General features: G+C 40.5%; 1 protein-coding gene across 3 annotated transcripts; it reads right to left on the bottom strand.

The window, feature by feature from the left end:
- Positions 1–2787: 2787 nt before the first annotated feature.
- On the bottom strand, positions 2788–25825 carry senp7b (SUMO specific peptidase 7b). 3 transcript variants are annotated; one of them, XM_053493059.1, is made up of 21 exons: positions 25520–25825; positions 25213–25317; positions 23705–23796; positions 22805–22875; positions 21954–22042; positions 20101–20317; positions 18414–18490; positions 18022–18135; positions 17031–17064; positions 16648–16860; positions 16357–16571; positions 16172–16269; positions 14483–14599; positions 14248–14367; positions 13925–14017; positions 13736–13815; positions 12488–12549; positions 9538–9581; positions 4682–4750; positions 3483–3633; positions 2788–3294 (listed from the first exon to the last, which is right to left on the bottom strand). In XM_053493059.1, exons 2-21 carry the CDS (start codon positions 25315–25317, stop codon positions 3148–3150), a joined length of 2208 nt encoding a protein of 735 aa, XP_053349034.1. In that variant the 5' UTR covers positions 25520–25825; the 3' UTR covers positions 2788–3147. The 3 variants fall into 3 exon arrangements, with proteins under 3 accessions (XP_053349034.1, XP_053349036.1, XP_053349035.1); XM_053493060.1 differs by lacking the exons at positions 2788–3294; positions 3483–3633 and having other exon boundaries at positions 4714–4750; positions 9495–9581; XM_053493061.1 differs by lacking the exons at positions 22805–22875; positions 23705–23796; positions 25213–25317; positions 25520–25825 and having other exon boundaries at positions 21961–22032.
- Between the last annotated feature and the right edge of the window lie 420 nt (positions 25826–26245).

Consider the following 26245-nt stretch of genomic DNA (forward strand, 5'->3'; position numbering starts at 1 on the left):
GTTGCAGTTTTCAAAAAAAAAAAAAAAAAAAAAAAAAAAAAAAATATATATATATATATATATATATATATATACTTTTGTTAGAAAATTATTAGCAAAGAACATCTTATATCTTAGTGCTACATGGGTCTTACATACATTAAAACTGAGGTTCTTTTTCATTTCAATGTTTCTACTTAACTAATAAAGGCATTTTAATAGAATCTAAGAGATCCTACCAAAAGAGAGAGACCTGGGTGCTACATCCATCGCAGGGCACACACATACAAACTCATTTACACACCACGGGCAATTTGGGAACGTCAATTAACCTAACCTACATGTCTTTAGAATGGGGGAGGAAATCAGAGAACCTGGAGGAAACCCACCAAGCATGGGGAGAACATGCAAACTTTATGCGGGAGTTTGCATGTTTAAACTCCGGTGAGAGTTTGAGAGAGACAGGAATCGAACCCAGACCCTGGAGATGCAAGGCGACAGTGCTAATCACTACACCAGGGTGCTGCCATTAGGGTTCTTAGATAACTAATAATTTTATCTCCTTAAATGGGTTCTATTTGGAAAGTTGTTGTTGGTCATTTGGCTGCTCCCATCGAGGGAGTGCCACAGTGGACCACCCGATCTGCACAACAACTTGGCACAGATTTTACATCAGATGCCCTTCCTGACTGTACTCTCCTATTTCATCTGGGCTTGGAACCGGTGGGAACTGAACCAAGACTTCCACATGGCAGACGAGAAACCTTCCACAGAGTCAACAATGCCCCAACGTACTTTGGAAAGTAAAAATGGTAAAAACATCAGATTGAAAACTTTATAAAGGACCATTAAAACTCCCCAACAATTGAGTTTACAACTTCTTTGAGAGGCCAAAATCTTTCCAAAGGAGGGCTGTGCTTTGGACCTTTTCAGAAATGAAGGAATAAACGCATTGGAGAGTTCTGTACAGACCCTTTTGAGATTGTACCAAGGAAACCCTTCACAGTGCTAAGTTATATATTTTTCTTTTTTGAACTAATTTTAATGGACTTTCCACAGAGTTCCTGGAAGTTTTTTTCTGAAAGCAAGCCTCTCTGGTGTGAGGGTATACATAGATTATTTAAGGTGCAAACTCTGAGGTTTGAAAAGACTGAAGACCCCTTAGAGTGCTTGATGGACACCACAAAGAAGTGGTGGGGTCTCCATGGAATGGCCTGTCTTTGCTCTCCATGCATGGCCTTGGATGCCCATGACTCTGTCACTGGGTCATCGTTTGTCCTTTTTTTGAGCACTTTTGGTAGGTACTCACCTCTTATTACCAGGAACACCCTACAAGACCTGCTGTTTTGAAGACATTACAATTTACCCCTTGTTAAAGTCATTCAGATCCTTAAGCTTGCCCAACACATCAACACATCACTGTATGCACATTTGATTTCATTGTCGTAAGAGTGGCAGCTTCTGTTATAATATCTTACCTCAAGAGGAGAAAACTAGAATAATTTTTCATGAGGATTACCCTGAATATTCAAGATTTACATTTAGGCATTTGGCAGACGCTCTTATACAGAGCGACTTACAAAAGTATTTATCTTTGCATGCTTTAGTCCTGTTCATATCCCTATTACCAGAAAACTCTCAGGACCATTATCAAAGTCTTCTTGCGGTAATTCTGGATTAGGGCAGAGACAGGAGGAAGGGTCGGATCCCATCTGTGTTAGAGGACCTAATTTGGTCATAATCTCACAGTCTAGCCCTGATTAGCAAATCCTGTGACCTCATTCACCTACGGTCTGGTGAGCAGCTCTGAGAGAAGACTGCAACGACGTCACATCTAATTATAGAGGAGACGTTCCAATCCCAAGTCAATCCCTCTACTACATTAGCTGATGGAAGAGTAGGAATACGCAAACACATATATAGGATGAGGCGCTGCTTTAGGTGGAGAGTGACGATCCACTCTTTGAGTGCTACAGGGTTCCTGGATTTGGGGTTTGAGCCTGAGTTCTCATAAACTGTTTATACCTTATGTTCTCATTGGTCGTCCTAAACTCATTCTAGTATTACTAGCACTACATCCCACTCTAACATCCAGGGTGTATTTCCAGGACATCCCCTGAAGTGCTGTGACCAGGATTAAGTGCTTACTGGAAATGAATCAATGGTTGTAACCTTGGGATTTGTTTTACAACTAAAGCTGTTACTTAAACTTTATACAACATAGCTTAACAGTCATGACCCAAAGGCATTCTTGAAGGACCCTGCATGTCAGGCAGCTTCATATGATTATCTGTAATTAGTCCAAGAGGCAACGTTCGGCATGGATGCAACTGGTTACATTTCACAGACGTACAACGTATCCATAATGTAGCAATTAGCATCACAATACGCTAGGACCCTTAATCTGCTTGTTAATTCTGAGCACTTACATGTGGTACCGCCGCTTACCTCGGCACATACATGAAAAGTGGAGCGCAGAGCGCAAACATGCCTCTGGCGGAGCATGTGTGGGGTTTCATTTTAAACAAGACAGACTCACTCCCAAACACAAACACACCAGGTTGCACAAGCCTTCAGAGATTCATTTGAACAACCACAGCATATGCACACTTCTGTGGCGGACAAAAAGCAGAGAGACATCGGCGTGGACTGAACACTGGCTGTTATTGTTTGCAGCTGCACAAGTAATCAGAAATAAGGCCAAAAGATTTTGAACACTGTATTAGGTTTATGATGCCTGGAAATATGTGGAAATGTGCATACACACACCATTGGTAATGATGTTAACACTAGCTGCACATCTTTAAAAACTTTTCATCTCTTGCTTTATTGTTGCCTTCATATATTAAAACACATACCATACAAATATAATAAATTAACAGGAAATACAAATATTCTTAGTAACTTGATAAAACAGTGTCTCTCATTCTTATACTTTTAGTTTCCTCCAAACTAAAACACATACACACACACACACCCACACACACTTTAAAACTTTGTACTTTCAGCTTATAGTGAAATTAATGAACCATGATCATAAACCACTGTTTGGGCATGTCAAAATAATATTAGGTCTGATAATGAGTCACGTGTTAGCGCAGCGTTAAAGCGTAGCCTTGAGGAAACCCTGGTACTGAACATCCAAACCCCAGCGCCTGTCCAATCACATTAGCTGCTGCTCTGCACGACTCCGCCCCCTTGCTTTTGGTACAGCTGAAGCACCAGCTCGCGGAGCTCGGCTCTCTTCCTGCGGACCTGTTGCCGTGGAAACCAGCGCTCGAGCCGGAGCGGGAGATCAAAGTGTACGACTGGATTCTGAAAAAGAGACAGAAATTAAAAGCCGACGGGAGAGATTTCAGCGTGTCTCAGACGAAGCACGAAGTGCGCACAGAAACACGTCAGCACAGCGCTTGATGTCTGATCTGTTTCCCAGATAGCAGGAGTACAAGCTGTCCAGGCTGGTCAGTGTGTGTGTGTGTGTGTGTGTGTGTGTGTGTGTGTACCTGCAGAAAACTCTCGACGTACTGCAGCAGGTAAAGGCCACAATCGCTGCTGTTGTCCTGCAGGGGCACTTTGCAGAGGCTCCCTTTAATGCTGTCGTTATTAAACACTCGAGGAGTTCCTCTCCGTACCTCCCACTCCACCTGTAGGTACCTAAGTGGGCGGAGTATATAGACAAACTCAAGTAGATCACATCACTTTACCTTCTTATAAGAAATGTCTTAATTTGTTATCCAGCATGTTTAAAGGAAAACTTTTTTTGCCATTGTATCAGTGTTATTCATTACACAGATTTAGAAAAGCGCATACACTTACATACACAACCACCCCCCCCCCCCCCCCGATACCTCCCACTCCCCGAGCATGTCTCTGTAGAGCTTATCTGCAGCCAGATCTCTTGTTTTTACAGCTGTTTGTTTTTTATTTGCCGTTTTATATTTGATGGATCTGAACTGCACCGTTACGCTTATCGACGTGTTCCACGTGTAGGGGAGGGAGGAACAGTCCTGAAAAATAAGTCGTTTTTGCGTCTGAAGGCATTTTTATTGTAGCAGACAACTTGTGCTGTTCTGGCTTTTATTGTCGCAGAAACAGTGTGCCATAAATTCTGATAGTGTGCTACAGAAAGAGAGAGAGAGAGAGAGAGAGAGAGAGAAAATGGTGCGTAGCGTGTGTCCAAAGCTTATAAATAAAATGTCAGGCTTCATATATTAAGGGATATTTTTAAAGAATAACCCAGAGCTGTAGTCATTTATTTTCCCAAAGGAAACCAACATTAAGAAACCTGTTGTGAAAAAATATCTACACCCAACCTTTAGGTGTTGCTAATAAAATGTCCAACATCAAGAACTGTGACTAGCTCTAGCTCTATACAAGCAGAACTTTGACAGTGTATTTGTAAAAGATTGATTTGTACTGTGACAAAAGAAAACTGACCCTACCCACTCCACTTACTATTCTATTCAATCCTGGTGTTCCTCAGGGTTGCATGCTAAGACAGATGTTGTTTTTGGTGTTTAAGAATAACTAAACCCTTGTGATTACTCTTTGCCTCCGAGTCAAGTCTGTTGTGCCTGTGATGTTGGTGTGTGTCCGACCACGTATTACACGTTGCAGAGAACATAAAGAGAACTCGAAATGTTCGGGGTCATAATAATTTCTGTATAATTATCTGTGATATATGGTTGTATGGCAAACTCACTCTTGTAACAGCGTGTAGATGCGATAGTGGTAGGAGAGCTTCAGAGAGTCCATGATCAGAATACAAGGCCTAGAGAGAGAGAGAGAGAGAGAGAGAGAGAGAGAGAGGGAGAGATTAATCAGTCCTTCGCTCACCCTACATGCCTCTTACTTCTGTACAAGGACTGGAATTGCTGTCTGCGTGCATGTATATATATATATATATATATATATATATATATATATATATATATATATATACACAGTGGTGTGAAAAACTATTTGCCCCTTCCTGATTTCTTATTCTTTTGCATGTTTGTCACACTTAAATGTTTCTGCTCATCAAAAACCGTTAACTATTAGTCAAAGATAACATAATTAAACACAAAATGCAGTTTTTAAATGAAGGTTTACGTTATTAAGGGAGAAAAAAAACTCCAAATCTACATGGCCCTGTGTGAAAAGGTGATTGCCCCCCTTGTTAAAAAATAACTTAACTGTGGTTTATCACACCTGAGTTCAATTTCTGTAGTCACCCCCAGGCCTGATTACTGCCACACCTGTTTCAATCAAGAAATCACTTAAATAGGAGCTACCTGACACAGAGAAGTAGACCAAAAGCACCTCAAAAGCTAGACATTATGCCAAGATCCAAAGAAATTCATGAACAAATGAGAACAAAAGTAATTGAGATCTATCAGTCTGGTAAAGGTTTTAAAGCCATTTCTAAAGCTTTGGGACTCCAGCGAACCACAGTGAGAGCCATTACCCACAAATGGCAAAAACATGGAACAGTGGTGAACCTTCCCAGGAGTGGCCGGCCGACCAAAATTACCCTAAGAGCGCAGAGACAACTCATCCGAGAGGCCACAAAAGACCCCAGGACAACATCTAAAGAACTGCAGGCCTCACTTGCCTCAATTAAGGTCAGTGTTCACGACTCCACCATAAAAAAGAGACTGGGCAAAAACGGTCTGCATGGCAGATTTCCAAGGCACAAACCACTTTTAAGCAAAAAGAAAGTTAAGGTTCGTCTCAATTTTGCTAAAAACATCTCAATGATTGCCAAGACTTTTGGGAAAATACCTTGTGGACCGACGAGACAAAAGTTGAACTTTTTGGAAGGTGCGTGCATTTCAGAAAAAGAACATCATACCAACAGTAAAATATGGTGGTGGTAGTGTGATGGTCTGGGGTTGTTTTGCTGCTTCAGGACATGGAAGGCTTGCTGTGATAGATGGAACCATGAATTCTACTGTCTACCAAAAAATCCTGAAGGAGAATGTCCGGCCATCTGTTCGTCAACTCAAGCTGAAGCGATCTTGGGTGCTGCAGCAGGACAATGACCCAAAACACACCAGCAAATCCACCTCTGAATGGCTGAAGAAAAACAAAATGAAGACTTTGGAGTGGCCTAGTCAAAGTCCTGACCTGAATCCTATTGAGATGTTGTGGCATGACCTTAAAAAGGCGGTTCATGCTAGAAAACTCTCAAATAAAGCTGAATTACAACAATTCTGCAAAGATAAGTGGGCCAAAATTCCTCCAGAGCGCTGTAAAAGACTCATTGCAAGTTATCGCAAACGCTTGATTGCAGTTATTGCTGCTAAGGGTGGCCCAACCAGTTATTAGGTTCAGGGGGCAATTACTTTTTCACACAGGGCCATGTAGGTTTGGATTTTTTTTCTCCCTAAATAATAAAAACCATCATTTAAAAACTGCATTTTGTGTTTACTTGTGTTATCTTTGACTAATAGTTAAATGTGTTTGATGATCAGAAACATTTTGTGTGACAAACATGCAAAAGAATAAGAAATCAGGAAGGGGGCAAATAGTTTTTCACACCACTGTATATATATAGATATAGATATACATACATACACTCAACAAAAATATATACACAACACCTTTGTTTCTGCTCTGATTTTTCATGCGATGGACTTAAAGATCTAAAATTCATTCCAGATACACAATATTACCATTTCTCTCAAACATTGTTTACAAATCAGTCTAAATGTGTGATAGTGAGCACTTCTGCTTTGCTGAAATAATCCATCCCACCTCACAGGTGTGCCACATCAAGATGCTGATCTGACATCATGAGTAGTGCACAGGTGTACCTGATTTATACTGCCCACAATAAAAGGCCACCCTGGAATGTGCAGTTTTGTCTCACAGCAAAATGCCACAGATGCCACAAGCATTGAGGGAGCGTGCAATTGGCATGCTGACAGCAGGAATGTCAACCAGATCTGTTGCTCGTCCATTGATTGTTCATTTCTCCACCATAAGCCGTCTCCAAAGGCGTTTCAGAGAATATGGCAGTACATCCAACCGGCCTCACAACCGCAGACCACGTGTAACCACACCAGCCCAGGACCTCCACATCTTCACCTCCAAGATCGTCTGAGACCAGCCACTCAGACAGCTGCTGAAACAATTGGTTTGCATAACCAAACAATTTCTGTACAAACTGTCAGAAACCGTCTCAGGGAAGCTCAACTGCATGCTCGTCGTCCTCATCGGGGTCTTGACCTGACTCCAGCTCGTCGCCGTAACAGACTTGAGTGGGCAAATGCTCACATTCGATGGCGTCTGGCACGTTGGAGAGGTGTTCTCTTTACGGATGAATCTCGGTTTACATTGTTCAGGGCAGATGGCAGACAGCGTGTGTGGCGTCGTGTGGGTGAGCGCTTTGCTGATGTCAATGTTGTGGATCGAGTGGCCCATGGTGGTGGTGGGGTTATGGTATGGGCAGGCATCTGTTATGGACGAAGAACAAAGGTACATTTTATTGATGGCATTTTGAATGCACAGAGATACCGTGATAAGATCCTGAGGCCCATTGTTGTGCCATACATCCATGAACATCACCTCATGTTTCAGCAAGATAATGCACGGCCCCATGTTGCAAGGATCTGTACACAGTTCTTGGAAGCTGAAAATGTTCCAGTTCTTGCATGGCCAGCATACTCACCGGACATGTCACCCGTTGAGCATGTTTGGGATGTGCTTGACCGGCGTATATGACAGCGTGTACCAGTTCCCACTAATATTCAACAACTTCGCACAGCGAAGCAAGTTGAAAAGGAGTGGACCAACATTCCACAGGCCACAATTGACAATCTGATAAACTCTATACGAAGAAGATGTGTTGCACTGCATGAGGCAAATGGTGGTCACACCAGATACTGACCGGTTCTGAGTCCCCAGACCCCCAATAAAGCAAAAAACTGCACATTCCAGGGTGACCTTTTATTGTGGGCAGTATAAGGTACACCTGTGCACTACTCATGATGTCAGATCAGCATCTTGATGTGGCACACCTGTGAGGTGGGATGGATTATCTCAGCAAAGCAGAAGTGCTCACTATCACACATTTAGACTGATTTGTGAACAATGTTTGAGAGGAATGGTAATACTGTGTATCTGGAATGAATTTTAGATCTTTAAGTCCATCTCATGAAAAATCGGAGCAGAAACAAAGGTGTTGCGTTTATATTTTTGTTGAGTGTATATATATATATATAGTGGAACCTCGGATTACGAGTAACGCGGTTTACGAGTGTTCCGCAAGATGAGCAACCATTTTTAATAGTTTTTGACTTGAAAAACGAGCATTGTCTTAGTTCACGAGCACCGAGTATCATGTTTCACGCATGCGCTTCTTGTTTTAACACCGAGCGTCACGTCATCACAAGTGAGCCAACGGTTTTTCTCTCTCTTGCAGTGGAATTGTAGATAATCGTCTCTCCTGCTGGGTGAATATACACACACACACACACACACTGTGTGTGTGTGTAATGTGCGTGTGCACACACACACACACACACACACACACATTAACGGAGAGACCGTTTTTTAAAACCGTTTAAAAAAATTTGCAAGGAACATCGCTAGTCACACTTGCGTGAGCGCATACTAACAGGATCACTACTGTAAAGTCAAACAACAAAAAAAAAACAAACAAATTAAACAGCTCCTCACCTTTGAAAACAGTCGCGACAGAGAAGAGTTTGTGTGTTTGTTTGGCAACCTGAGAGGAGGGGAGCTGTAAAGCCGAGATCTATCTTCTCCGCTGCTGGGCTTAGTGCCTGCAGTGTTTTTGAGTGTGCGTGTGTGTGTCTGTGTAAGGCAGAGAGTTTGTGTGTTTGTTTGGCAACCGGAGGAAGGGGGCTGTAAACGCCAGCGAGCCCCCCTTTAGCCCCCGCTTCTCTCAGGTTGCCAAACAAACACACAAACTCTTCTCTGTCGCGATTGTTTTCAAAGGTAAGTGGTGCTGTTTAATTTGTTTTTTGTTGTTGTTGTTTTACTTACAGCAGTGATCCTGTTAGTATGCGCTTACGTGAGTGTGACTAGGAATGTTCCTTGCTAATTTTTAAACGGTTTCAAAAACGGTCTATCCGTTAAAGTGTGTGTGTGTGTGTGTGTGTGTGCACGCACATTTTACACACACCCACCCTGCGTGCACAAACGGAAACACTTATCTGTCGGGATTTATTCTAACATTTTTTTAAGGTAAAGTACAGGTTAATTTGTTTTATTTTTACTTTATATTTTGTATTAATTATATTTATGTATTTATTTTTTTGGGCTGTAGAACGAATAATTTAAGTTTCCATTATTTCCTATGGAAAAATTACATTTGGTTTACAAGTGTTTTGGAATACGACCCGCTGCCGGAACGAATTAAGCTCGTAATCCGACATTCCACTGTATATATATATATATATATATATATATATATATATATATATATATATATGCGCGTGTGTGTGCAACTCCAGCAAGTGCAGGCAGTAACACTAAGACTGTTTGTCTACTGTGCCTGGTACCTTTTCCTATGAGAGAAAAAACAGTTCTTTTAAGCTCTCATACCTCCTGGTTATGATGTTCTTCTGGCAGGTGAGCACTGTGCAGTCCTGAAACACACACATACACAAACATGTCACAAATAGACATGCACCTAAACAAATTATCAGATCACATTGATTTTAAAATACTACTATTGACCTATAAAGCACTAAAAGGTCTTGCACCGCGGTACCTGGGTAAACTGCTAGTGTCTCATGATCAGCCACGCCTACTTCGGTTACAGGATGCAGGCTGCTTGTCAGTACCACATATTATGAAAACTACAGCAGAGGGCAGAGCTTTTTTTTTTTATTAATTAATTAATTATTTTTTAAAAAGGCCCACTGTTATGGAATAATCTTGACTTGGAATATACTTGACTTGACTTACTTAACTTAATGTTCGAGACTCAGACACAGTGTCAGTGTTTAAGTCTAAGCTGAAAACCTATTTATACAGCCAACCATTTTGTGAGCAGATTTGTCTTGGGGGACTCATGGACGTAGAGTGAACTGGTATGTTTAGATGCTGTCTTCCTCACTCTCATTAATCACTCAGGTTTGTTGACGGTGAAGTGATTAGTTGCTTTACATCCCAGTTCCCTCTCATGTCTGTGTTTCCTTCTCGCTCTCCCTTTTAGTTATGATGTCATAGTTAGTCCTGCCGGAGTCCCTGCTTACACACTGCACTAAATATACATTCACCTTATACATTATGAGACTGTGACCATAACTGGTCTTTCTCTATCTCGCTCTCTACACATGTCACTCCTGGGCTGCTCGTGATCCAACCCCCCTCTGCCGTCTGAACCTGTCTGACTCATCCTGGTGCCCCACTTTTGACTGGAGATCTCGACACACGGTGTCCTTGGGGTGCATGTGGTTACTGGTGACTATTCCATTTGACCATGAGGATAGTCTTGGCTTCGGCTGATGCAGACAGCTGTTCTCTTATGTCTTGTGACTGCAGTAGCTCAATAGTTCCAAAATGAAATTCCCACAAACAGTTTTGTACCTGAGCCTCCAATCACAGTAACAAAGACCTTTGCTGTTATACTAAACTTCCAGCCTCCTAACACACACTATGACTGCAGATCAATCTCTGATATCAGATATCAAACAAATAAGGATGGGTTTCCTGCTGAGACTGGGTTCTTTCAAGGTTTCTTCCTTTTGCCATCTCAGGGAGTTTTTCCCTCAGCACCGTCACCCTCGGCTTGTTCACCAGGGACGATCAGATCTAGGGCTGCAACAACTAATCGATAAAATCGATAATTATCGATAATGAAATTCGTTGTCAAAGAATGCCGTTATCGATTATTTGGGCTGCTCACGTCACTGAGGAGTGCGACCACAAGATGCACAAATACACAGCCGTTCGCGTGGGAGCAATTTACATTAAACGCCTCTAAGAAGACGGTAGCCTGCACGCTATGCAAGACCGAGCTTTCATGGCATGTCATGCACGAACACTTAAAAAAGAAAACATGTTGGTGTTACGGATGGCGAAACGTCAGCAGGCACAGTAAAAACTGTATCTCTTCATCGTGTAGAAGTTGTATAGTTTAATTGCTTTTGTTTAAACTGTTTGCTAAGTTCGGGACAGTCGCGCTAGATCTGTTCACGTGCTACTCGCTAGCATCACATTGTGCAATCACCTCATGAGCAATAGTGATTAGTTAAATGGCGCTACTTTAGATTAGCTTAATTTACACGGTGCGAATAACAGTAGAATATTACATTTAGTGATTGTTGTGGTTTTCAGCGAATGCAAATAACAGTACATTTGTGCCTATAAGCTTTTTGCATTTCTACAGTTTTTTTATAGTCCACTACAAAGTTAACTTGTAACAAATGTAATTTACTGTGGTTTTACTTATGCATACATCATTTTATTATACAAATTACATTATTTTAGCTGTTTATATCTTATCAACTGAATATATACACACACACTGTATGTATTATATACTACATTTTATTTAAGGTTTAAAATGTCAAAATTAAAGATTATTAAACTCTATATGTGGCTTTTGCATTTTTTAAAAGTTTATTTTTATACATAAATAATACCCTGATTTATGTTTTCTTTTTTAAAGTAATAAGCAAAATATCAAATTAAAGAAGCAAATAGTTTTATTCGATTAATCGGAAAAATAATCGCCCAACTAATCGATTATGAAAATAATCGTTAGTTGCAGCCCTAATCAGATCGTTTTAATTCGTACATATTTTTAATTCTCACACAACTGATACTCATTACCATATTTTTCTTTTGTATTCTGTCAAACTGCTTTGCAACAATGACCACTGTTAAAAGTTCTATTTAAATAAAACTGAATTGAAACGAATCAGTAAATTAATAAATTGTTTCTTCTATATACTAACATGTAAAAGATACCTATTTAACAACATATACATGACATACACACAAACATACAGCCAGGTCCGTACATTTTAGAGCAATACGTTTTTGGCATTTGGCTTCTGTACACCACCATATTGAATCAAAATAAAACACTCAAAAACTTTCAGCTGTAATTCGAGGGGTTAAACAAAAGTGTGTGTATATATCTGTATCCCTGATTGGGGAGCTTCTAACAAGAAAGTGTGTCGAGTCTTTAGCCAACAAGGCCATTTGGAAAAGTCCCAAACCTTATAAATATGTTTAGAGACAGCCGGCTTAATGTTGACATGCTCCTGTAAATATTGCCTAGTAAAGTGCTTGAGTCAGGGGGATGGGAAGAAGCAATCAAATAAACATACTTTGCTTTTATGCCTCTGACTAGAACATTAATATTTATTGCTTGTATTTGATTTGTGCTTTTATGTAAAGAACGGATTTCCAGAGATTTGGGAACAAGCCAAGGTTTTTAGAGGCAGTGTTTTAAAAAGTGTATATACTGTATATACTATACACACACACACACATAATAAATATACCGTATAGTATTGTATTGTCTGTGTTGTGTTACCGGAAGATGGATGGATTTAAGAGGGCTGCCTTTTGATTTGTCCTTTGGATCAGCCGAAGTTCCTGCAAAACACACACACACACACACACACACATGTTTAAAGTTATAACATAACCGTATGGAGACATTGAGTGAATTATTAATTTAGGAACATTGATCTTTGTGTCTTGGCAAGTCACGGTTAGCATGCCCTTTGAAATATTTCTACTACAAAATAACAAAACTGAAAAGCTAGTGCACGTCTATGACTCTAAAAAGGTTTGGTCAAATTCCCATAAATGGATTAAAAGGAGTTGGAGATAGAGGAAAACTGTAAGGATAGTGGATGCCGAGTGATGGATCCCTACGTGTTGCCTGTGCTTCATTCTGTATGACAGTGTAGCCATTATATTAGACGATATTTCATTTAAAAAATAACATTCATAAAAAAATGTTTAGCAACTAGTGGCTATGCTTCTTTAATACCGGTTCTGTGTGAAATTCGCTCAAAATTCCCATGAATGGTTTAAAAGAAGTTGTGGATAAAAGAAAAGCGCGACGATGACAGAACACCGACAATGAGAGGACGGATTGTGATCCTCATACGTCACTTAAGCTTTGATTAAAATAAATTTAATGCTAAGAACAAAGGATTCACTTTATTTACAAATAACGATGAGGTAAAAAGTAAAAAAGAGACGGATGAAGTGATAAATCTGTAAGAATTACCAGAACATCATAAAAGGTTCCTGAACCAATAAAAAGTGAAATGAAACACCTAAAGAGCTACAGGTGTTCCTAATGAACATTATTCCAATATTTAGACAGAAAAAAAAGAAAAGGCATTGAATGTGTTTATAGGTACATGATCATTGTTAAATGGTGAGAATTTGAACAATGTTTAAATCCTGGAGAGTGTAAAAGGGAAAATGTGCTGGATTGTTAAAAACCCCAACAAAACGAGACAAAACATTGTACAATAAATACCGCCAAAAAGGTGCCGTGTGAACAAACAGTAAGAGTGAGAAACCTGCGGTTTAGTGTGATGGAGACGGAATGAATGAGTGCATGAGGAAGCATGTGTTCCAGTCTCGCTGTGACTGTACGCCTTTACGTCATCTTGTCGTTCATTTCAGACCGAAACGAGATGTTCTTACACCTCCGGGAGACATCCAAACCACATCTGGGGAACGGGGCTGCTGAAAATAATTAGATTAGACGTACGAGAAAGAGTGTGTGTGTCTGTCTGTGTGTGTGTGTGTAAAGCACCTGTTTGGCTTTGCTTCCATGGCACGGACTCAGGTTGTAGCAGACCCGGGAAACAGATCACTACCAGGTACCAGTGGGCTCTGGGGGAAGAGAGAGAGAGAGAATGAGAAAGAGAGAGAGATGATCAGAAAGTCAGACATCTCTCTCTCTCTCTCTCACACACACACACAACAAAATAAAAACACATACTCCTGATTGACAGGTATAAAGAGGTAGTCCTTGCTAAAGATGTCAACATTTCTTGTCCATGTTCTCACTCTCCCATGACGCCTATACTGTGCTCTGTGAAACACAAGCCACACACACAAGCCACACACACACACACACACACACGCCACCCGACTGTTTACTTTTAGACTGGAACAGTTTATACATTTTAAACACTCCATACTGTGCGTATATATAATATTTATACATGTTTAAGATAACGCTATCATGTAGCTCACATGTATTATATACAGCATGTGTGTTTGAGTGTTTTAAGAAAAAAAGTGTAAGGGTGTGTTGCTTACGTTCCGCCGGCCTCCTCCTCGCTGCTATTGGGTTTGCGTGTCAGCTGCTTATAGAAGAAGCTGCTGAAGACGTGCGACCTTTCGGCCACATCCTGGTCCGCTCTCTCTAACTGAAGATACCTAGAGAGAGAACATTCATTTAAACCATCTTAAAAAAAAGAAGAAATAAAAAAAAAGTCAAATTTAAAAACGCATTAGAAATCAATCATGGTGTGTTTGTTGTACTGTATCTTACTTGAGGTAGAAATCGATGATGACGTCATTGAGGAACTCTTCGTCCTTAAGGCACTCCAGGTCTTCGGTCGTCACGGTGATCCCGCCTTTCGATGGTGGTGGCGGGTATTGAATTAACCTGATAAAAGAAAAAAAAAAAAACACATGCAGTTATAATAATAACATTAAGACATCACAAAACACCAACTTGTCATATTCTGGGCAGCACTTTTTCTTTTCTTTTTTGGAAACTGGAACTCCACTGCCATTCCCATGCATGGCAGGATCGGTTTACTAATCAGACCACGACTTCAAAGCTTTTAGGGGGAAAAAAAAACTTCATGGGAACGGTGACACGAAAAAGTTTCCAGTAGAGCCCAGACACTCAGCGCCAAGCAAAGCACAAAGCGCTAAATCAGCATAATCACTATTATCAAACAGAACAGGAGCTGGAGGACGGGACTCGGGTTCTGTTCCAGTCATCATCATTAAAGGCTACAGTTAGGCACATGTCACAACAACACGAGCAGACATCATGGGCAGAGCAGGAGCAAGATCAAACAGACCAAGTTAGGAAAAAAGCAGAAAACAAGCGAACAAAAGTACCAAGAGAAATTAAGGACAGGGGGACCGAGGAAAAGAAAGGCACGGAAAGGGGTCAGGGAAAACAAGTCACCCAGGAACCAAACAAACAGTAGGCAAAACAGAGAAAAGACAAGCAAGAAAGAAACAAAAGATCTCAGGAGGCTAAGGAAACTTGTCATGCACCGAACTGAGGACAGCAAGAAAACCAAGGAAGCCAATGCAGCAAGGGAAGCAAGAGACTTGAAGGGAAACCAAAGACGCGGGACTTTGGGGACCAAGACAACCAAGGAAGCAGGAGAAACAAAAGAACACAGGAGTGTGGAAAAAAAACGAGTCAGCCAATGAATCAAAGGTAACAAGACAATCTGCGGAAAAAGAGGCAGCCAGGGAACAGAGAGCAAGAGGACAACTGTGGACCATGGGGGAAATGATGGAACTGAGAAATGAGGAGAGATGCGGAAAGCAAATCAGAATCAATCAAGCAGAAGACATGACTGAACCAAGAAACAAAAGGAAATGAGGAACCCAAGGGAACAAAAGAAGTAGAAGAGAGAATAAAAGAAAGTGGAAAACAAATGACAATTAGTGAAAAAGGCAGCCAGGGAACTGCCTGAGGGGAAAAGAGAGTAAGTGAGGTACTGTAGTTCAGAGACCAAAAGAGATGAGCAAACCAAGAAACTAAGCAGGAAAAAACTTAAGAACGAACAAAAGGGAACTGATGAATCGACTAAATGACAATAGCAATCGACAAAGAGAACTTTTGTGAAAGAGAGTAATAAGTAGACCAAGCAAACCAAAAGGCTGAAGAATCAAGGAACCAAGGGGGATGAGGGGAAGCAAGAATCCAGAAAAAAAATATCAAAGCAAGGAATGGACTTTTGGAAATAATGGAACTGAGGAACCAAGGAAACACGTTATTAAAGAAAACAATAGAACCAAACAGAATAAGAAAATAAAGACTCCATGGAACAAGCCAGAGTCAAAGGAAGAAGAGAACCAAGTGCAAATAAAACGAAGGCAACTAAGATAAAAAAAAATATATCATCAGTGTTTCAATAAACACATAACCCAAAGTAACCTGGTGATGATGGTGTGTAAACTGAACACAGGGTTATTCCTAGCGTACCTTCTAGGCAAGCTCGGCTGTCTCGTATGGCTGCGCAGTGTGTGTCTGGTACCCGTGACCTGAGGTGCTTTAACGCTTCTGGTCCCGTTCGGACTCTCCTGTAAACAAGCAGACACGGATCACGCCACTTAATTCTGAAAAAAGGGATTCGATCGCGCTGTACGGAGGCGAGGGCATGGGCTTACCTTATTGCCTACTTTGTTGCCCAGCATGGTAAGGAATTGTGCACCGAGAGGGTGACAAAGTATCCGTTTCAACCCCTGCTCCCGGGATATTGGCGTCCGTAAGGACGAGTGTCCGCTTCTCAGCGCCATCATTTCCATCAGAGAAGCTAAGGTGGCTTGCTGGAGGTCATCCAACCGACCGATCAGGTGCACCAACACAAACGGGCAGGGCGGGGCTAAAGAAGGACAAACCATGTATGCTTGCGTCCGGTGTGCACGTCTCAGCAGAGGTGTATTTTGATCGTAACTCACCTGCGATGTGTTTGTGCAGCGCCGAGAGCTCGGTGTGGAGGAGTCGGGCCTGAGCCTCGCTCAGAGTGAGGAAGAGGAGGGAGGACGAAGAGTCACGCAGTTCAGACAATCCGCTTTCGGCGGCGTCCCAGACACCGTACGCTCGCAGCTCCGACGGAACCACACACACCGAGACATGCTCGGCATCACCACCGACTGCCTCCTCTCTCGACCCTGACAGACGGCGAAAAGAAAAAACTCATGATGTCACTTCCTGTTTGGCTCTAGATTTTAAATTCCCACCAACATGAAAACAGGCGAATGGTTTTAGTCCAATGTATATATGACTTTGTGCCTTTATATCACAGAAAACATTCTTCTATGTGGGTGTGTCAGTGCTTTACCTTTAAGTTGGATTGAGAGGGACTCTTCTGTGATCTACAGAAAGAGGGACAGAGAAAGATGACATGATGAGCAAGTAATTAACCGATGATGGATAAAAGTGTAACAATCTTTTTTACGCCCGATTTTTCGCCCCTGATTTAGTCGTGTCCAATTCTCACTCGTCATTAGCGCGAGAGCTTGTGATTTGTATTATTAGCGCTTTCTGAGTCGTGTTCACGCGCATTTTCTCCATCGGAGAATTATTGTTCACGCGCAGTAAAGGGGGTGATGTTGCTTCTTCCGTCCGTTTCGAAGAACCAGAGGAGAAATATAATAATCGATCACTCAGACATTTAAGTAGCACAGAAATCTGTGTTCTGATTTAGGTCTAGTACATACTGTACACAAACACTACACGCCACCTCTTAATCTTGTTTATTTATCTGTTTATTGGTTTGTTGTTTAGTTTGCACTCCAGACAAAAAGACAGAACATCCGGTGTGTGTTTTTAATGTCCTGTACCAGACTGTTAATTTTTTTTTGCAGTTAAGAAAAAAAAAATGAACAAATTAACCACACACACGTACACCTCGTGCTATGCCATGTGCCTTTTTTTACTTTTACCACGAGCCAGTTTCCCAACATGAACCTGTTGGCACGTGTCGATCTGACAGACACTATGGCACAGCTGGATTTATAACAGATTAAACACACCCACTCACACACACACACACACACACCTCACTTTGATGTGGGAACATCAAGCTTGCTTTTGTTGTCTCTCAACACAAAACGCTCATTCTTTGTGTTCAGGACGCCTGTTTGTATCGTTTCCTGACTATTAATTGAAAAGTTTTGGAAAACTAATACATTGGAATGTCCTCTAATGAAACATGCAGAGAACAGAGGAACACAAAAATAAGGAACGCACATGTCTGTCGGACCACAACCCCACGCAGCCAACCCCCCACACACACACATACACATACACACACACACACACACACACACCATGATGGGTCCATTGGCGTGACTCAGCGTTGGGCCGAAGTACAGAGTGGAGAAAGCGAGTTCCATCACAGCTGGAGATGAACTCTGACCTCCTGGGATGTTCTTTTGGCTCTTCTAAATGACAGAGAGAGAGAGAGAGAGAGAGAGAGAAAGAGAATGCAGGAAAATGGGGACACAGAGACAGACAGAAAGAAACAAAAAAAGACATTGAGAGAGAAAAAGACAGAAAGTGAGAGACATTGTGTGGGAAACAGAGAGAGAGAGAGAGACATGGTAAGAGACAGACAGAGAAACACAGTTCAGTGTTGTATTGAAGTTTATTAAGTACAGAGAGAGACTTTTATGAATTTTTAGAACACTAAAGCTCATGTAACACTCGTTGTAACACTGACCTGTAGCTCTGGATTGAGTCGAGCATCACCGCGTGCTTCATCCTCGTCCTCATCTTCATCACCACTGGACAGCACAACTGCAGCACGCACACACACACACACACACACGAAAAATCAGAATCAATTCAAGGGTCTGACGTCTCTAATCCTGGTCACATTCTCAACTGTCTGTCTACTAACGCTTATTCTTATAACTATTAATCACTTCATTAATGTTTAATAATAATAATGAACATAATAATAGTAATAATAATGACAACAATGAAACATGTGGGTGTTACAAATGTGAAAACAATCTTGCTAAATCCCGCGATCTAATTACAAATTAAATTTACTAATAAATGAATATATAAATGAATTTATATACAAATACATGAATAAATGGTAAATTAATAAGAAAAATATATACTTTCTACTATTTTTATATAACAATGCTTACATTAAATAAATGAAAAACAAAGAAACGTGAATTTGTAAATTAATAGATATACATACAGATAGATATAAAATTAATATAAACATGTTAATCAAACAAATCTGAAAATATCTGTAAATGAGATAAATAAATGTAATTTTCACAATAAATAAAAAAGTTTGTTATTAGCAATTAAATAATTATATGAATATAATTAAAAAATGAATAAATGAAAAACAATAGATAGAAAAAAAGATTTTCATATGGAAAAAGAACATTAAAAAACATTAATAAATAAAAAACTAAATAGATCCAATCTGAAATATATTTTTTTATAAATATAATTAAACAAAGCTAAATTACGTAGGAATTAATTAACTTTATAAATATGAAAATAAATGTAATAAAAAAAATGTTAACAAATGAGTAAAAAGTCAGAAAGCTACATGTAAGAGGCTGACCCTCTAGCTACACCCAACAGATTAGAAACGATGCTGATGTTTGTAAACGTTTGCAGCGGACGCGGTGGAGAAACGAGAGAGGGCTGCCGGTAAATAACAGCCGGATCGTGTTCCACAAAACCCAAACACACCCAGAAGCTAAATCGAGATGGTTTATGGCTGTAAACACGGTTTGGCGATTACAGTTAAGAGTTTTTATCACGCCGAGCTCCACCACTGCCACCAGTACAAAGGCGTGATTAATTACGCCTTTGGTTATCGAATTCTACTGGGAACTAGGGAAGAAAGTAGGATCTAGGAAAATCGACTCAGGTTCAGCGCGGCGTCAGATTCGAACCTCAGAGCTCACACCTACTCCTGTTCCCCGTGTGCTGAGAGTAATGAGTTGAAATGGAAAAAAAAAAAAGCACTTTGAAATAACAGGATTTAATCCCGAAAAACGAGGCTAAACACTTTTTCCAGTCACACTTCCAGGAAACACACTTAAAGTTATTAAAGTGAATCCACAGCACCGAACTCTGGGCCTGTGGGCCCGACAGAACCACAGAGATGAGCATAAAATAATCAGGATCTCGCTCTTGATGGAGCTCACACTTAGTGGAAATTTTATCATGCTGAGCCCCGCCCTTAAACTTTAGGCCACACCTCCTTCCAAAGAAGATTGCTGATTGTAATGATTTAGTCATGCAGAGAAAATTCACACCAAATTGATTTCTTTTAATTCTCCGGATGCTGCTGTGGATCTGGATGTAAAAAAAAATCTGTTAAATAAAATAAAAAACAACATACAGAAATGAAAGAATGTACGCACTGGTTTCTGCACAGCTTGCTTTGACTCTCGAGTAGGTTTTGAGTAAAGGTTTCAGCTGGAGCTTTGTCCTGGTGTTGGCGTTTCGGACAGGGACGGAGGGGACGTGCGTGTCCTTTGGTGTCTCCACTAGCTTCGGGGGCTTCACTCCGTCCTCGGCGTGTGTGCGAGAAGAGGAGTGTGCGCTCCGTCCGTTCTGCTTGTTCATCACAGGCGTGCTCTTTAGCACAGAGAAATAAGGAGTCAATTAAATTCTGGCCTTTTAAACGAAGTACCTGATGAACGCTTTACGTTAATGCATTTATACAAAATGACGCGATATCTAATAGATATTCTTTCCTAATCGAAACAATTCAGTTACGTATCACGATTTGTTTATGTGTCAATTTATGTAACGACACGTTCAGTCTAAAACTGATTTTTCACAATTTAATTACTAATTAATATATGTTTGCATTCTTAGTTGAAAAAATGCTGCAGTTCCTCCGTCAGAAACAACTGTTCACACATTAGAAAAAAATAATAAATCAAAATGGAATTCCCGTATTGTATTCCATAGCACGTTCATAAATCGGATTTGTTCGTAAGTCTGACAAAGTTTGTTGTTTTGGTTACGCATTACACACCCTGCGCCTCCAAATCACAAGGGGAATCCAAGTGACCCAGCAGGGTCAGCTGACCTCATTTAAAGGGAATCTAAAAAGACGTTGGGGGCAGGGGGGACAACACTACATGGTGCTTGAAGGAATGACATTTTGTCCCAGAGCTGTTTTCCTCTGTATTGAACTGTCAACTCTGTCTCATTGACGACATACTACAGTGCATCCGGAAAGTATTCACAGCTGCAGAAACATCACTGTGCTCATTGGGACCTTCAAAGCAGAAACTTTTCTGTAACCTTCCCCAGATTTGTGCTTCGAGACAATCCTGTCTCAGAGGTCTACAGACAATTCCTTTGACTTTATGCTTGGTTTGTGCTCTGACATGACCTGCCAACTGTGGGACCTTATATAGACAGGTGTGTGCCTTTCCAAATCATGTCCAATCAACTGAATTTACCACAGGTGGACTCCAATTAAGCTGCAGAAACATCTCAAGGATGGGGAAACAAGAATATTTAGGGGAAACAGGATGCGCCTGACCTCAATTTTGCAAATGCTGTGAATACTTTCACAATTTTTTTGTTTTTAATAAATTAGCAAAAATCTCAAGTAAACTTTTTTCATGTTTTCATTATGGGATGCTATGTGTAGAATTCTAAGGGGAAAAAAATGAATTTAATCAATTTTAGAATAAGGCTGTGACATAACAAAATGTGGAAAAAGTGGTACCCTGTGAATACTTTTTGAATGAACTGTATATACCGGACTTTAGACGTTTTATATACTTACTTACACACTAATAATATTGTATATAATTGTAAATATTGGTCGACTTTGTCTACTTTTTGTACAATACACGTGAGCTACTTCTGGTATTTCTTAGATGCGAGGTCCGTTTGTTTCTGCGGAAAATTTGTAACTCAATTTTCGTAATTTTCATGAGACACTTAGCGTACAGAAGCAGGATATTTTTAAAATCGTGATACTTACAGAACCACAATATAAACTCAATCAGCACCTGTGTATCGTGATAACATCGTATCGGGTTATCCCTGGACATTTCCATCTCTAACATCTAATATAATAACTGCATTAGTGAAATTTCTCACCTAATCATCGGTTATAATCACTATATTGTTTATTTTCTCTTTTCTCATTTTGTTGACAGTTATGTTTGTCACTGTTCGAAGTGTAATGACCATGTTAGCACGTAAAAGGACAGACTTTTAACTTTTTTTTAAAGTAAACTCTGACCACAGACTCCTGCCTGTTTCCTGCGCTCTTCTTCTCGCTCTCCTCCTCCTCACCGGGTGAAGACGTGCAGTTCTGACTGAGCCCGGGTCCTAAATGATGACAAAAACAATTATTTAAATTTATGTCACGACCACGCCGTGGAGATAACGCAGCACATTGACATACGTCTTATTCTAAATATTTTCGGTACAGCTGGCATTTTCTTTCTAGAACATTCCATAGATTAGATGACTAAGGCTGTTTTTTTTTGTTTTTTACACGTAGTTATCTCTTATTTTTTAAATAAAAGGAAGGATCAGCGTCAAGTAAGAAAACAGCAGGAGATTCATTTAAAGTTTTGTAAACAAGTTTCTTTATCAGTGACATGAGGCCAGGAAAATGCTGCAGCCTTCTAGCAAAATACAGGGCGTGGAGAAAAAAGGAGAGAAAATAAAGGAGAAAAAAAAACAGAAAAGATCGAGGGCAACTTTAAGAGCTTGTTAAAGTGCACATAAGCAAGTTTCCCTCGTTAGAATGGCGGTAATTTGTGCCAGATACTAAGCTCGGGCTTCATCGTGCGTCAAAAAGGGTCGGCGTCGATGCTAAATAACTTACGGAGCGTGAAACTATGCTTTGAGTACATGTGTGGAAAAAAAACAAAAAAACAATAATAAATCACATGCACTTTTAATGCACAGCAATAAATTTATATACGGCAAGTACATGGAAAATAAATAAACAGACAACCATGCGTCAGTGAGTGTGTGTGTGTGTGTGTGTGTGTGTGTATAATGTCTGGGTCGAACCCTGAATTGCATCCTGTTTTGAACTTTGACCTCTGGTGTGTGCGTGTGTGTGTGTGTGGTCCTCACCCCATTGCTTCTTAGCTGTAGGTGTGTCCTCACGCTGACACAGCTTGTCTGACGCTCTTTTGGGTCTCCATCTGAAACACACACACATGCACGCACACACAGACGCACAGCATGGAAACATCACAATGTGTCATATTGTCGCTTGCTTATAACACAAAGCTCAGTACCGGTTTCACAGCCGTCATATTTATTAAAATGTAAGTCAACAACTCCATCTGGTGGCTGATTTTGTATTCAAATTTTTCGATTCCGAACAAATCTATTTGCATTGTAATAAATATGTAGATGTAATGGGAGCACAGTGACTTAGTGTTTAGCACTGTCACCTTGCACCTCCAGGGTCCGTGTTCGATTCCCACCTTGCGTGGAGTTTGCATGTTCTCCCCGTGCTTGTTGGGTTTCCTCCGGGTACTCCGGTTTCCTCCCACAGTCCAAAGACATGTAGGCTAGGGTGATTGGCGTTCCCAAATTGCCAGTAGTGTGTGAATGAGTGTGTGAGTGTATGTGTGTGCACTGTAATGGATTGGCTCCGGGTGTACCCTGCCTCGTGCCACAAGTCTCCTGGGATAGGCTCCAGCCCCCTCCCCCCCCCCGAGACCCTGAATACAGGATGAAGCGGTATAGACGATGAGTGAGTGAGGTAGGTATAGACAGCGTCAGCCAAATGCCTAAATGTAAATATATAGATAGCATCAGGTCACATTTCTATCCAACACTGCCCTCTTGTGGCCTTCCACAGAAGTCTGACCACAGAAATCTTCACGTTGCATTGTTGGAAGTTTAAATAACCACACATTCGCAAAAGATTAAAAGTTTGCCGCCCCCCACAACTCAGTTTGGACAAATCGGAATGTTACATAAACATTTCTTTTTCATCGTTTGAACACGTGAGTCTCTCACCTGTCTGCTGCGGCAGAGCCAGGCTTCGTTTCTGTTCTCCCGTTGACACGTCCGCTCCCGTTTACCTTTGGCCCGGCTCGAGTCCAGGCTGGCTGTACAATGTAGGAAGATATCAAGATATTAATCAATAATTATGGGTCGTAATAAAGTGTTAGATTTGAGCTGCGTTCCATTTCGAATGTGCACTTCACAATTTTTGCTCCGTTTGCAGGGAATGTGAGTGAAGGGAAATTCCCTTAACAAGACTCTACCATTCGGAACACCCTGCAAAGTCACCGGCGCTGACGTCACTTCCTCTGTGCGTTACTATAGTAACATAAACACCTCAGATACATGTATTCAAGAATGTATGGGTGTTTTTGCAAGTGAGCTCCATTTCACCCTTAGCCGCTACAACACACTATGTAGGATGTACAGGTGCGACCAAACGTTTTGAGAATGACACAAATATTCATTTCATACAAACTTAAATAATTCTTTTGATTGTGTAAAGCTGCTTTGCGGCAATGAAAATTGCTAAAAGCGCTATACAAATAAAATTGAATTGAATTTTTGCTACTTTGTCAGATCTTCAGATCACTGGGCCGATAGAAGCGCTCACCTTCTCCTCTGCAGACAAGCTTGCCCCAAACAATCGGACAGAGGGATTCATCTGAGAAAACGACTCAGCACTCCATTCACCGTAATGTTTGCAGAAACCCTGATGTTTTTTTTTTTCTGGAGAGAAGCTTCTTTGTAGCCCTTCTCGAGATGAATGAAAGTAAGTGCTACCATCAGTCCTGTGTCATGCCGACAGTTAAGCCTCCAGAGACCCGTCCTGTGTGATGTCGCTTCTCAACAACACAGTCATGAATAAATTCAATTCAATTCAATTTTATTTATATAGCGCTTTTAACAGTGGTCATTGTCTCAAAGCAGCTTCACAAAAATTAAAGAATTTTTTTTTTTTAGCAAAGAAAATATTTGGAAGTGTGTATGTGTGAGAAAAATGTGTCTAGATAATAATGAGATGAATGAATGATGAATGAAATGTCTCTGATGAGCAAGCCAAGGGTGACGGCGACGGTGGCAAGGAAAAACTCCCTGAGATGGTAATAGGAAGAAACCTTGAGAGGAACCAGACTCAACTCAGACTCCTCATCTGGGTGATAACAGATAGAAATAACATCATGTGTGATAAGAAAATAAAGAACGGTACTGACACATCCTCCGACAGAAACTTCTCCCAACCTTCCAAGAACAGTCCGGTGATGAACAATGCCTTCTCCAGCATGATGGAGCTAAAACCCGTGACTCTTATGAAATGATTGAACTTATACTCCAGTATTCCAGAGGAACATCTGATAAGAAGATCTAAAAGCGCTGAAGCCGCAGACCATCTCAGAGCAGCAGAACATTTGTGTCATTCTCAAAACGTTTAGACTCAAACACATCATACACACTTTCAGACACAGAGAGCCCTAAAGGTGACGCCATGAAACAATATAAGGACGTCAAAAGTGGCGTACCGACGTTGTGACGTCATTCTGGAGCCGGGAGAGCGGTGACGTCATGTGAACGACGGAGAGATCTGAAGGTTGTTTCTTCTTCGGGATCTTAAACGGAGTTCCCATCTTAATAAAAAAAAAAACAGACAAATTAATCCTTTTTTTTTAACTTGGTTTAACTTATAAGTGTGAAGCCCAGCTCTGTACTGAACACAAACTTTACTCAGTGTTTTTACAAATAATTATATATATATATATATATATATATATATATATATATATATATATTTTAAGATTTATAAGATTCCAGAAAGAAACAAACGGTCACCTTTGTTTCGACACTAGAGACTGTCTCTTCCTCTTTTAATTTCAGTCATTTATCCGGAATTTAACTCGAACAACTCCAAGGAAACCACATCATTAGCACGTATTAGCTAAATGGCTAACTTTCCCTGCGCAGGTTCACACCTCACACAACCGCCTAAACTCAGATTAACACTAAAGCCATTACAGTCTCCGAGCAAATAAAACCCACTCAGCTCACTTTCTGAATGAAAATGTGTTCAGACACAGAGATTAAGTAATGCTACGCTAAACCAAGGCTAATGCTAATTTTGGGGTTGTTGTTCCTTCTTTTTCTTCTTCTTCTGCTTCACACCGAACCGTGTAGTCTCATACTGCCACCTTCTGGACGCGAGGAAAAACACAGCACCGCAAAATGTCGGGGGGAAAGTGTATACACAGTTTAGAAAAATAAAGAAAAAATTATAAATATTTTAATACTACATGCATTTAGGATTTTTACGAGTTTGCCCATTATTTTATGTCTTTTTAAAAACGTCTTGAATTGAACAAATACTCAGGTGTATTTGTATTATATTATAATTAATGACATCAGATGATTCACTACATTAATAAATCTGACTTAGCTTGATCAGAAAGCTAAAAAGGGGAAATTTGTGAGAAATATGACCATTTTTAAAATTCCATTTCGTGTCAGACGCAGAGCCAGGACCCAGTTGTATCAGAGACTGATGCTCTCAATTGTGGAAAA

This window comes from Clarias gariepinus, chromosome 3 (genome assembly GCF_024256425.1).
Source record: "Clarias gariepinus isolate MV-2021 ecotype Netherlands chromosome 3, CGAR_prim_01v2, whole genome shotgun sequence".
Classification (NCBI taxonomy): Eukaryota; Metazoa; Chordata; class Actinopteri; order Siluriformes; family Clariidae; genus Clarias; species Clarias gariepinus.

Excerpts from the sequence above, each read along its gene's own strand:
- senp7b (XM_053493059.1), bottom strand. The coding sequence starts at position 25,317 with ATGGGAACTCCGTTTAAGATCCCGAAGAAGAAACAACCTTCAGATCTC. Across the intron at positions 22,043-22,804 it reads TACAGCTAAGAAGCAATGGG|GACCCGGGCTCAGTCAGAAC; the intron begins GTGAGGACCACA and ends GTCATCATTTAG. Across the intron at positions 16,572-16,647 it reads GCTGCACAAACACATCGCAG|CCCCGCCCTGCCCGTTTGTG; the intron begins GTGAGTTACGAT and ends GTCCTTCTTTAG.